Source organism: Pseudophryne corroboree, chromosome 1 (genome assembly GCF_028390025.1).
Source record: "Pseudophryne corroboree isolate aPseCor3 chromosome 1, aPseCor3.hap2, whole genome shotgun sequence".
In the NCBI taxonomy this organism is placed as follows: Eukaryota; Metazoa; Chordata; class Amphibia; order Anura; family Myobatrachidae; genus Pseudophryne; species Pseudophryne corroboree.
Window position 1 is genome coordinate 1,201,494,677 of NC_086444.1, and position 12,269 is coordinate 1,201,506,945.

The following is a 12,269-nucleotide window of genomic DNA, read 5'->3' on the forward strand; positions in this document are numbered from 1 at the left end:
CCCTTAATTATGATGGTCCTCTGATATGCGTCGTTCTTGGGTGGGTCTTGTTTGGGTTGTCAGAGCTCCTCCCCTAAAAACATCCTATCCTGTGACCATGTTGGAGAGGTTCCGACAACCCTGAATAAAGTCAGCCATAGCAGGTGGGGTGAATCTACGGTAGATGCTAGATCCAAGTGTCCTAAGGGACCTATGATGTCAGGGGGAGGAGCCATGTCACCAGGGGGAGGAGCTAGGCCAGTGGGATAGTTCTACTATCCACGGCACCAAATATTACCTTTAGTAACCCGGTGGCGAACAAACTTTTCGGGTACCCTGTTCAGGCGTGGCTTCTCCCCCTGGTGACGTAGCTCAGCCCCTAGTGACATCAAAGGTCCCTTACCCCAATCCGATTTAGAACCAACGGTGAATCTACAGGTCAGAACGTTAGCTTCATCAGGGTTCTGGCTAGAATTATTTTAGGCCGCTCCAATCTACCCATAACCACAATTTATTAAGCTTTGTTGGAATTAAATTGCGGGGAACTATGAAAACGAGCCTATTAAATGCTTCATATTATTACAGAACCTCAGAGCATGCCGCTTCTGGCGAGATCGCCCAGCACCAACCGCAAGTATCCGCCGCTGCCTGTGGATAAGCTGGAGGAAGAGATTAACCGCAGAATGGCCGACGACAATAAGCTGTTCCGGGAGGAGTTTAACGTGAGTGCCTGGGATAGGCGAGAATAGCCGCTTACTGCGCCTGGCCCCCATACCTGGATAATCATGCTCTTCTATCCTGCGTTGTGACCAAAAAAGCTCTTTTTACACACATACCCCAAGTCTAAAGATCGACACTATAATGTCGGCACCAAACATTGGCACAGTCAAAATGTGGACATTACAAATCTTAGGTTCAGGCTTAGAGTTAAGTGTTGACAGAACCTACCAGAACCTGAGACCACGACGGTGTGTGTTTCAATGGACAACTCCTTAAGAAGCGTTCCACCGTCAAATGCAAGACGGTCATTGCAGACAAAACACATCTTGCAAATATAAGTTTTCTTCACTGACCAGCACACATGGTTAGAGTACCAGCAAGTTACTGGGATACTGGTTTGGGCAGCGCCAGTACAGTTCCAGCAGAGATTTGGGCAGTTTCAGTAAGTAATGGGTGAGCATGATGTATATTGTGAGCCAGGCCTGCCCAGTCTGTGCCTCTCTCAGCTGTGTCAATCTACAAGGCAACCTAGATCAATGCCCAGGTACGTTATCTCTTGGTCCTGGTGGAAATCTCATAGCTGCTGCAGACCTGGTTGCCATTGAGAAATCCTATAGCAGTATTCGCTAATACAGACTAGAGAGTGCTATTTTATAACATGGGTGTAGTATCCCAGAAAGGTTTAATGGATCTCCGTGGTATTGGAGAGTGCCTTCCTCGTGTACAAATATCACTCCTCATCTGCTGACTCCCCCTCTTACTTCACTTAATGGGTCATGTCACCAGCCAGGGTCTTTTGCTAGTCAGTCATTGCATCATTTAACTTTAATTAGTTTCCTGTCCAATTTAGAGTGAGATTTTCCTGGTTCTGCGTTTCAGTGACTTTAACTGCCACCCGGTGGCTACTTGAGTAACAGCAGCTTTTGTCTTTCAAATGTACCATGAATACAGCATAATGTGCCAGTGACTTGACCCTTTCTCTGATGCTGTCTGTCTGAATTTAAAGGCTCTTCCTGCCTGTCCGATCCAAGCAACATGTGAGGCTGCCTCAAAGGAGGAGAACAAGGAAAAGAACAGATACGTCAATATATTACCTTGTGAGTCGTCATATTTAACGTATATGTTTTATACTGGGTAGCATGGTTCCTTTAAGTGCTTATTCTGCGGATTTGTACTTGTCCATTACACGTGGTGTTTCGCTGATTCTGCGCTACCTATACGATGTAACATTTTAATGGATTTGCATGCTAAAGCATTGCGACAAGGCCTGATAGGACTGAACTGCGCCGAGTGTGCCGACACAGCATCGCACAGATTTGTACTGCACTATTGTGTGTGAGAGTACAATTCTAAGCCCTCCGTGCGCTGCAGTCCTGTTTGCGTGTGGCTGCGGTGCAGAAAAGACGCAACATTGGGAAAGTCCAAAAAGAATTATCCCGTGGTGCGGATTTCACAGTGTTGTATAAATACAGTATGCAGTAAGTTACTCGTATGAAGGAAGTTTTGACAAATGAGCTTTCAACAACTTTCCAGGTAGGAGTCCTAAAAGCATACATGTCTACCACTGGCATCACACCGCAGTCACCTCCTGCTGTCCCAGGGGAAATATGCAGCTTCTCTGGACTGTATAATGAGGATGACAATTTGGCTAGCAGAGAATTACTGTATAGGAGATACGGGGTCTATTGTAAACATTGGAAGACTAAAGCTACTCTAGGTACGCACGAGATCCGAGCAGTATACCAGCGTTTGGAATATACAGATGGCGGAATCCCAGCAGTGGTCAGAAGACTGACTCTTGGATCCCGACATCTGTCACAATGCAGGTGCCGGAGTGCCGACTATATTTATCCCGAACGTAAGTACACAAGTGTGCCGGGGCTGGGTAACGTTAGGCCGTGGAAGGGAGGGGGTGTTAGGTTTTGGTAGGATATGGGAGGTTAGGGTTTGGCTGTGGGGGAGGGTTAGGGTTGGGCATTAAACGGGGAGGGTGAGGTTTAGGGTTAAGCTGTTGAGGGAGTTAGGGTTAGGCTGGGGGTTAGATTTAGGGTTAATCTGCGGGGGGGGGGGGGGGCGCGAAAGGCTGTGGGGGAGAGGGTTAAGCTGTGGGGAGGGGTTGGGGTTAAGCTGCTGGGGGGCTTAGGGTTAGGCTGCGGGGGTAGCTTAGGGTTAGGCTGCAGGGGGAGGCTTAGGAGGGGCTAGAGTACTCACCTAGCAGGGCGCACAAGGATGCCGCAGTCAATATTACATGTGTGCACCATCCCGTACATTCTGGACTATCTGCCAGCTATCAGGTGATCGCCCTGTGTTTTGTGGTAGTGTGTAGGCTTGAGTGTTTTGTCCAATAAAATGCTCATGAATGGGTGGTTTCGATTATACAATCGTTCAGACTTTCCAAAATATGTCGGCCATTAAGTCCAGATATCCTGTAGTGTGGGGGCATTCACAATAACCCCGCCATATGTAATACAATCTTTTATGTTTACCTCGTCATGATTGTGGGTGGACATGTGCAAATTACCGGCAGCTTTGTCATTTGGATAGAACAGTGTGTAGCGGCGATATCGGGATCTTCCACTGGCAACAAAAACCATCCGTCTGTCATTGCCATAGAAAAGTTGGTGTAGTGTGCAGTTAGTTTTAGAAAGCTGATGAAAAGAGACATAAAGAATGTGCGCTTCTATCCCAGCGCGTTTCACATGTCCAGATGAAACCTGCTGTTCTAAGAGCTGTTCTTTACTGCTTTCATTTTTGTTTTGAGTTGGACATTTTATTAGAAAACGCTCATCAGACATGTACATCTACAGCAGTGATTTTCAACCTTTTTTTACTCGCGGCACACTGAACAATATTTTAAAATTGCCAAGGCACACCATCAGTTCCCCACAAAAAAAAACAAAAAAAACACATTGGCCCTCACAGTAAAAAAAAAATCCACACATACACTGGCCTACACAGAAAAAACAATCACATTGCTCCCCACATAAATCATGTTGCTCCCTACATAAATCCTATTGCTCCCCACATAAATCAATCACATTGCTCCCTGACATAAATCCAATTGTTCCCAACAGGAGAAACAAATTAACAAATATTTGCCCCTACCGGTCAGCTGTCCTCCTCCCTGTCCCTCAGTGGCGGGGGTTGTTCAAAGTGGAGTGTTGCGAATACTGAGCAGCGGGCGGTCGGGCAGGTGTGGATGTGGGTGGGCAAGGAAATCTGTGGGTGCAGGCAGGAACTAGAAGATGTGTATGAAGGCGGGTGGGCTCTCTGGGTGGTGAGACGCGGCGGCCGTGACCTATGATATCACACCGACGCGTCTTTAAGTTATAGGTCACGGCCGGAGCACGACTGATCCTCTAAGAAGAGCCTGGGCCAACAGTTCACTCTGAAGGTGCAGGAAGCTGCTTTGGCTCCACGGCACACCTTGCAACTGGTCGCGGCACACTAGTGTGCCACGGCACACTGGTTGAAAAAGCCTGATCTACAGTATATAGGGCATCAGGGTATTCACATTAATGAAGAGACAATGGGTCTCTTATACAATGTACTTTTGCACTGAAATATTTTCATTTTAATATTTGTTTAAAAGCTTTTTCTCTATTTGTATCCAAAGCTGTGTTCTGCATCTCCGTTCCCCCCATTGCGTAGCTGGCGATTAGTCATTCCTCCTTATAATGCTGCTGTTTGTTCTAAATATCATCTGTTTCATTCTCTTCCGTCCTCGAATATAAAAGAAACAATTTGTACATTTGGGCTCCCTGTACAGAGTGTCCTTGGTTACTGTGTTATTTCACATTATAATGGGAACCGTAATCCTGGTGCCAAGCCATGACTGTAATGCACATTTAGATTGCAAGCTCAGTGGCTCGGGGCACTTCCTACAACATACTGTTAGACTGTGTGGCAGTATGAGAAACGGTATTTTGGGTGCTGGAAACATACGGTGTCACTACTATACAGATGTGTAGGAAACCGGTTCCATGCATTAAAATCTATAACCTCTGACCTTTCTGCTCGTTGTAGATGACCATTCCAGGCTTCACTTGAGTCCTATTGAAGGCGTCCCAGATTCCGACTACATTAACGCCTCTTTTATAAATGTAAGTTTACTCTCCTGACTGCTAAGTTTTGACTGCCAGCTGCAAATGTGTTACCCAGTCGTTGTGTCGGCATTTCCTTGCGAACACTTAGTGCTAATATACATGTAGACTACTGTGAATAAGATCTGTATAAATGGTGAATTCTGATATAACTTCAGTTGTTCATTAGGAAACCCTGAGTCTTATAAGTTATATCCCACCTCTATCTATACATACTTTACAGTAGGGAGTGATTTTTCCTGTGTATTATGATGCTTAGATAAAATGGATAACTTTTAGTCCCCATTACATATCATTTCTGTCACGCGTTTCACTGTCTTAACCATTCACCGCTGACACTTCAATCCTGCTATTGTTCATTAGGAAACCATGTGTATTATAAGGGATATCCCACCTCTAGCTGTAAGTACTTTACAGTAGGGAGTAAGTTATTCTGTATATTATGATGGGTAGGGAAATAGGTTACTGTGCGTCCCAATTACATATGTTCCGTTTCTGTCACGCGTTTCACCCTCTTACCCATAATCCTCTATGACACTTTGGGCATTGCTATTGTTGAGTTGGAAATCAAAATGTTAGTTTTAATTTTTTAAACTGGAAGTTTTCACGCGGACTCGTTGCTGTGTTTCAGGGCTACCAAGAGAAGAATAAGTTTATAGCTGCACAAGGTAAGACTGAATTGCGTTGTCATTGTGGTGTTTATCGCACCAACCTATTTTTTTTTACCGTGTTGGCCAATCTGTAAGATCACCTGAATGCAGCCTGGCCATTCGCTAGGAGCTGCTGAAATCGCTGAGGCCCAAAGTGCCTCGCGCCTCAGTGATGTCATTCGTTCAGGTTTCTTATTGGCTTTTCAGCAGTGTTCTACGTCTTGTGCCTAAATGGAAATGCGCGTTTCACGGCTGAGGTCTCTCAACAGATTTTTTTCTTTTACCTCCGTCTGTATTTGAAAGGGCCGAAAGAGGAGACTGTAAATGATTTCTGGAGAATGATCTGGGAGCAGAATACAGCAACCATTGTCATGGTCACAAATTTGAAAGAAAGGAAGGAGGCAAGTATTAAGCACAGCTTAGCGTGACGCGTTTTGTAGGGCAACCTGGTGCGTCGCGTTTTGTGGGTCAGCCTGGTGCGTCGCATTTCATAGGATAGCCTGGGGCGTTGGGTTTTGTGGGTCAGCCTGGTGCGTCGCGTTTCATAGGATAGCCTGGGGCGTTGGGTTTTGTGGGTCAGCCTGGTGCGTCGCGTTTCATAGGATAGCCTGGGGCGTTGGGTTTTGTGGGTCAGCCTGGTGTGTCGCGTTTCATAGGATAGCCTGGAGCGTTGGGTTTTGTGGGTCAGCCTGGTGCGTCGCATTTCATAGGATAGCCTGGGGAATTAGGTTTTGTGGGACAGCTTGGTCATAGATTGTCGCACAGTTCATTGCCAGAGTGTGTGTAAACCTGCGGTACGGGCAAAGCTGTGCCATGGCTGCTGAATTGGGGTGTGAGTTATTAATAAGTGCCCCTGCGGCTAGATCACTGCTTCCCCACACTTCCTGTAGAAAGTATTCCAGTCTTACCTTGCACAACTCTCCAGGCCCCATACTCTGTGCAGGTGAGACGTCTCCTTACAGATCAGCCTGGCATTGTGACGATTACCCCAAATCCTTATTAAGCTGGCATTAGAAGAATCCTTCCTGTGCCAATGGCTGCCGCACACCCATAATGGATCCTCTCACCTCATCAGTAATGGCCGTCTGTTTTCCTCCTGATTATCTTCTGTGATAGTGGCCACAAAGCTAAATAAGAGGATTTCATCTTGCTACAGGTCATACAGTAGTTCCAGACCAGCTTATCTGAGAATGGATTAGCATGTTTTACATGTGGACTTGTGGGATAGGGCCCTCATTCCGAGTTGTTCGCTCGCTAGCTGCTTTTAGCAGCATTGCACACCCTAGGCCGCCGCCTACTGGGAGTGTATCTTAATTTAGCAGAATAGCGAACGAAAGATTAGCAGAATTGCTCGAAAATCTTTTCCTGCAGTTTCTGAGTAGCTCCAGACCTACTCCTAGATTGCGATCACTTCAGACTGTTTAGTTCCTGTTTTTGACATCACAAACACGCCCTGCGTTCGGCCAGCCACGCCTACATTTCCTCAGGCACACCTGCGTTTTTATCTGGCACGCCTGCGTTTTTATCTGGCACGCCTGCGTTTTTACACACACACTCCCCGAAAACGGTCCGTTACCTCCCAGAAACACCTACTACCTGTCAATCACTCTGCGGCCAGCAGTGCGATTGAAAAGCGTCACTAGACCTTGTGTGAAACTGCAATAGCTTTTGTGAAAGTACGATGCGCGTGCGCACTGCGCCCCATACGCATGCGCAGAATTGCTGGTTTTTTGGCTATTCGCTGCGACCGAAAGCAGCTAGCGATCAACTCGGAATGAGGGCCTATGTTTGTAGGGATTGGTCCATTTCTAACATTTGGGGAAAGGTATCCAGACTTCTGCCCATATCACCCAATCCGCTTATAGCTAGCATTTGCCAAGTACATTCTGTAATGTTAGTCGAAGTTGCTACGGGCAACTTGTTCACACTTAATAGTGTTCCCCCAATGCTTACATGCAGGTAATTGCTGTGTACTGCGGATCACTGCTGCAGGATCAAGCTAAGGCCCTTCTCAGTCATATGCGGCTTCTGCTCTGTCAGGGATATGATTTCCTAGTCATGTATCCTCCACCTGCAGTGGAGTGTGGAGATGTTGCTCATAGCAACATTACGTCAGTCTGTTAGGGTTTACCTGTGAGCAGAGTTAGGTTGCAGATGCATGAAGCCTGTCCCTGTGTTCTCATCGTGTGACCGCTGTCCCCGCAGTGTAAATGTGCACAATACTGGCCAGACCAGGGGTGCTGGACGTACGGCAATATCCGTGTGTCGGTAGAAGATATGACCGTATTGGTGGATTACACTGTGCGCAAGTTCTGCATCCAACAGGTAACGTACCCGATTATCACCATCATTATCCAGTCATGTCGCAAGACTAGCTCCTGAGACACGCATAGATCACTACAACAATATGATACGTATATTCACTCATAAAATAACCTGTTGTATGCAAATTAAGAGTCGCTGTTACAGTATAGAATGTTTGTACAGACTCGTCTACACTTGGTGATCAGGATGAGGGGGAGATGCATCAAGCCTTGGAGAGAGAAGTGGAAGGGTTGCCCATAGCAACCAATCCGCTTCTGTCATTTATCTAGGACAGAAGCTGTTCTCCGCCTGATCTCTCTCCAAGGCTTGGTACATCTTCCCCTCGTGTCTGTTTAGTCCCACGTCCTCTCCACTCCCATTGAGAAGTTACCAGGACAGCGTGAAAGCCCAGTCCAACTTTATGTTGGAGAGAGATAAAGAAGCCGTGGAGAGAGATGAAGCCAATCATTTATCCTTTTTCAAACACCGCCTGTAACACGGCAGTTATTCACTGGCTGGTACTTTATCTCTCCACTTTATCTCTCTCTCCAAGCTTTGATAAGTCTCACCCTATGTCTAAATGTGTCAGACGTTGGGTGCAACCTCTCGTCTTGTCCTCTTTGGATGGTTTGATAGATCACCCCTTTAATCTGATGTGTTCTCGTTACCATGGCAACAGCTTCTCTATCTTTGCGCAGTACAAAGATACAAGGCAGGACGTACAGCAAACATTGTGACAGGAAGTAATTGTCCTATATATGTAGCAGTGTTTCCCCACCTCTGTCCTCAAAGCACACTATTGGTGGTATCCTATTAGCCGTGGTAAATTACCACGGCTAATTACCTCGCCCTGGGCTATCCTATTAGCCGCTGTCGGCACTTATCGGGGGTTTTCTGAGCAGGCGAAACCAAATCCGTGATAAGAAGCCCTTTTTTCCACCATACGAATTGTCACCTGTGCTCAAGTATGGAGATTAAATCCAGATTAAATCCTGTATTGTTGATGTGCCTTGAGGACTTCGGCTGGGAACCCTGCTTTACATTTTTTATGGGTTATTATGTTTCGTATTTTTCAATATCCCTTCAACATGGCGTAGTTATCATATCAATTTGCAAATTGCTTCCTAATATAAATCAATTCAGCTTTTGATTTCTTGATGGTGGATCCGCCCCCTGCACAGTACAAGGGGTAAACCTAAAATGGGGCCAATGGGGATAGCGCTTACATCCATGTAAAGGTACAAGATGGAACATGGGTTTACCCTGAGATCATGCCGCAGGCCCTCTCTGAGGTAAAGGTTGGCTTACGAGGGGAGCGGCGGCAGAAAATGTCTGAGTCTGTTTTCCGCTTCTCTCAGGTCGGGGATGTCACAAATAAGAAGCCGCAGCGCCTCGTCACACAGTTCCACTTTACCAGCTGGCCTGATTTCGGGGTGCCTTTTACTCCCATAGGGATGCTCAAATTCCTGAAGAAGGTGAAGACCTGCAACCCGCAGTACGCTGGGGCCATAGTAGTACACTGCAGGTGAGTGCGCCGGCGATCAAATCCGACCGTGTAGCTTCTATTGTCTGTATTATAGCCATTCGGAAGGGAACGTATAGTCGTGTACGGTATGCGATCACACGCAGCAAGAGCTCTTTACCTCCCCTAGTGGCCAGGACAATGTTTTCTTTTCATTTAAGTAGTCTGTTTACATGCGATGATACATTATTGTTATATCTTTGGTGTAATAAGTTGTGCCGTAGTATTGCTGAAGGGTGGATCAGATGGCGACAGTTTGTGGTCGCCGGCTGCGTGTTACTGATCCTGTCTGTGTTTGATCTTAGCGCCGGGGTGGGCCGCACCGGAACGTTCATAGTCATAGACGCCATGTTGGATATGATGAATGCAGAGAAAAAGGTGGACGTTTACGGATTTGTTAGTCGGATCCGGGCTCAGCGCTGTCAGATGGTACAGACAGATGTAAGTAATGAGGGTGAGCACTGTAGAGCTGGGCTGTCATTTTGTTCTATTCCCCTGTAAAATCCGCACAAGGACCATGTCTATAGCCTGTTATATTATTTGCTATCATTCACAGTATAATGTCATAGGGGGTCAATCCAATTAGGTGTGAGCTGGGTCCTGCTCACTGTGAATTACATTTGTAGTCCAATTCCAAATTCACATTGCTTTTCCAGATAAAATTCCCCTCCTTTGTGCGCTTCCCCTGGACAGGGAAAAAGGCAGGGGGAAATCTTTATTTTAAGGTACAAATGTGGGGTCACAGTGCAGAACCTCTAGTGCACCCCTCCCAATGAATAATCACACACTTGGAGGGGTTTAAATCGCATAATTTGGACAATAAAATCACATCAGTTTTCAGGTGATTTTCTCTAAAATCCTCAACAATAAGTTAAATGATGTGGGACAGGCATATGGATTGTAAATGATGTGTGACAGGTAGGTGGAAGTGTGAATGATGTGGGACAGGTAGGTGGAGGTATGTATGACGTGGGACAGGTAGGTGGAGGTGTGAATGACGTGGGACAGGTAAGTGTAGGTGTGAATGATGTGGGACAGGCACCTGGAGGTGTGAATGATGTGGGACAGGTAGGTGTAGGTGTGAATGATGTGGGACAGGCACCTGGAGGTGTGAATGACGTGGGACAGGTAGGTGGAGGTGTGAATGACGTGGGATGTCAACCCTATCAGTCGGTTGGGGGGTAAGTGGCAGCATGTTATGAAAGTTTATATCAAAGCATAGGAATGTTCTGGATGTTTTATGGATTTATGTTTGCCATTGTGACAATACCTACTATTGCTTTCTCTGATGTAACTGCCCCTCCTGATTGTGTGCCATAGATGCAGTACGTATTCATTTACCAAGCACTGCTGGAACACTATCTGTACGGGGACACGGAGCTGGAAGTCACCTCGCTAGAGACACACCTCCAGAAGTTGTACAATAAGATCCTTGGGGCCAGCAGCAATGGTCTCGAGGAAGAGTTCAAGGTCAGATTTATCTTTAATTTGTTTTATATGGTTTTTTTTATTTGCACATGTGAAGCTGATTTTTACCCAACAGTCCTTCCCTTCCGCGGCAGTGGGTAGATGTATGTTGTTATTATCCTCTGCTTATATGGTGCCACAAGGGGTCTGTGGTGCCTTGAAGAGTACAGCAACAATATGAACAAACCAAGAAAAAAGTGACTTACTGAACATTGCAAGACGTGGTCAAGATTTAAAGACATGGATGCATCAGTGGTTGTAATAACCACACGCAGTGCCGACTGAGCCCAAAGGCCTGGTGTCGCTGTAGGCAATGGGGAGGAGATGATGATGTGAGGAAGGAAAAGCACATAAGGATTGAGGGCCCTGCTCGTGAGAGCTTTCATTCTGAAGGGGAGGGGCAGTCAGACAGGGGTGACACAGATGGGGTAGACAGTGAGCATGGAACAGGGGGTTAGATTGACAGATGGCTGGGTTTAATGAAGAAGTGGGTCTTTAGAGCCTATTTGAAGCTTTGTAGAGGTGGAGAGTGTTGAAAGGGAGAGCGTTCCAGTGGTAGGGAGTAGCACAGGCAAAATCTTGGGAGCAGGTGAAAGTTATCAGTTGGCAGGAGAGGTGGCGTGTATTTGTGGAGCAAAGAGGGCGGGTGGGAGTGTGAAGGGAGATAAGAACAGAGATGTGAATGGGAAAGGAATGGCTTTGTAAGTGAGATTGAGAAGTTTTGAATTGGATTCTGAAGGGGAAGGGGAGGCAGTGTAGGACCTGTGGGAGATGGGAGGCAGATGAAGAGGAAGGGGAACCAGTGTAGGGCCTGTAGGAGAGGGGAGGCAGATGCAAGGGAACCATTGCAGGAACTGTAGGAGAGGGGAGGCAGATGCAGGGGAAGCGGTACCAGTGTAGGACCTGTAGGAGAGGGGAGGCAAATGCAGGGGAACCAGTGTAGGACCTGTAGGACAGCGGTGGCAGATGCAGGGGAACCAGTGTAGGACCTGTAGAAGAGGGGAGGCAGGGGAAGGGGAACCAATGTAGGACAGGGGAGGCAGGGGAAGGGGAACCAGTGCAGGACCTGTAGGACAGGGGAGGCAGGGGAAGGGTAACCAGTGCAGGACTTGTAGGAGAGGGGAGGCAGATGCAGGGGAAGCGGAACCAGTGTTGGACCTGAAGGACAGGGGAGGCAGGGGAACAAGTGTAGGACCTGTAGGAGAGGGGAGGTAGATGCAGGGGAACCAGTGTAGGACAGGGGAAGGGGATCCAGTGAAGGACCTGTAGGACAAGGGAGGCAGGTTAAGGGAAACCAGTGCAGGACCTGTAGGAGAGGCAGATGCAGGGGAACCAGTGTTGGACCTGTAGGACAGGGGAGGGCGATGAAGGGGAACCATTGTAGGACCTGTGGGAGAGGGGAGGCAGAAGAACGGGAGCCAGCGTAGGTCCTATAGGAGAAGGTAGGTAGATGTAGTATGTTTCAAGAGGAAGACGAGCGGAGCAGCAGCATGGAGGATATCTTGGAGGGGACAGCAGTGGGAC

At 47.2% G+C, this 12,269-nt stretch overlaps 1 protein-coding gene across 2 annotated transcripts in view; it reads left to right on the plus strand.

Annotated features, from left to right (window-relative positions):
* The window catches only part of PTPRA (protein tyrosine phosphatase receptor type A), a 223,626-nt gene that overhangs the window by 170,450 nt on the left and 40,907 nt on the right, over window positions 1-12,269 (plus strand). For both annotated transcript variants that reach the window (XM_063925332.1, XM_063925333.1), the window contains 9 exons: window positions 565-701; window positions 1,706-1,796; window positions 4,726-4,802; window positions 5,434-5,470; window positions 5,756-5,853; window positions 7,658-7,777; window positions 9,115-9,281; window positions 9,584-9,719; window positions 10,599-10,748. In XM_063925332.1, the coding sequence (XP_063781402.1) occupies window positions 565-701; window positions 1,706-1,796; window positions 4,726-4,802; window positions 5,434-5,470; window positions 5,756-5,853; window positions 7,658-7,777; window positions 9,115-9,281; window positions 9,584-9,719; window positions 10,599-10,748 (1,013 nt within the window). The remainder of the gene's footprint in view (window positions 1-564; window positions 702-1,705; window positions 1,797-4,725; window positions 4,803-5,433; window positions 5,471-5,755; window positions 5,854-7,657; window positions 7,778-9,114; window positions 9,282-9,583; window positions 9,720-10,598; window positions 10,749-12,269) is intronic.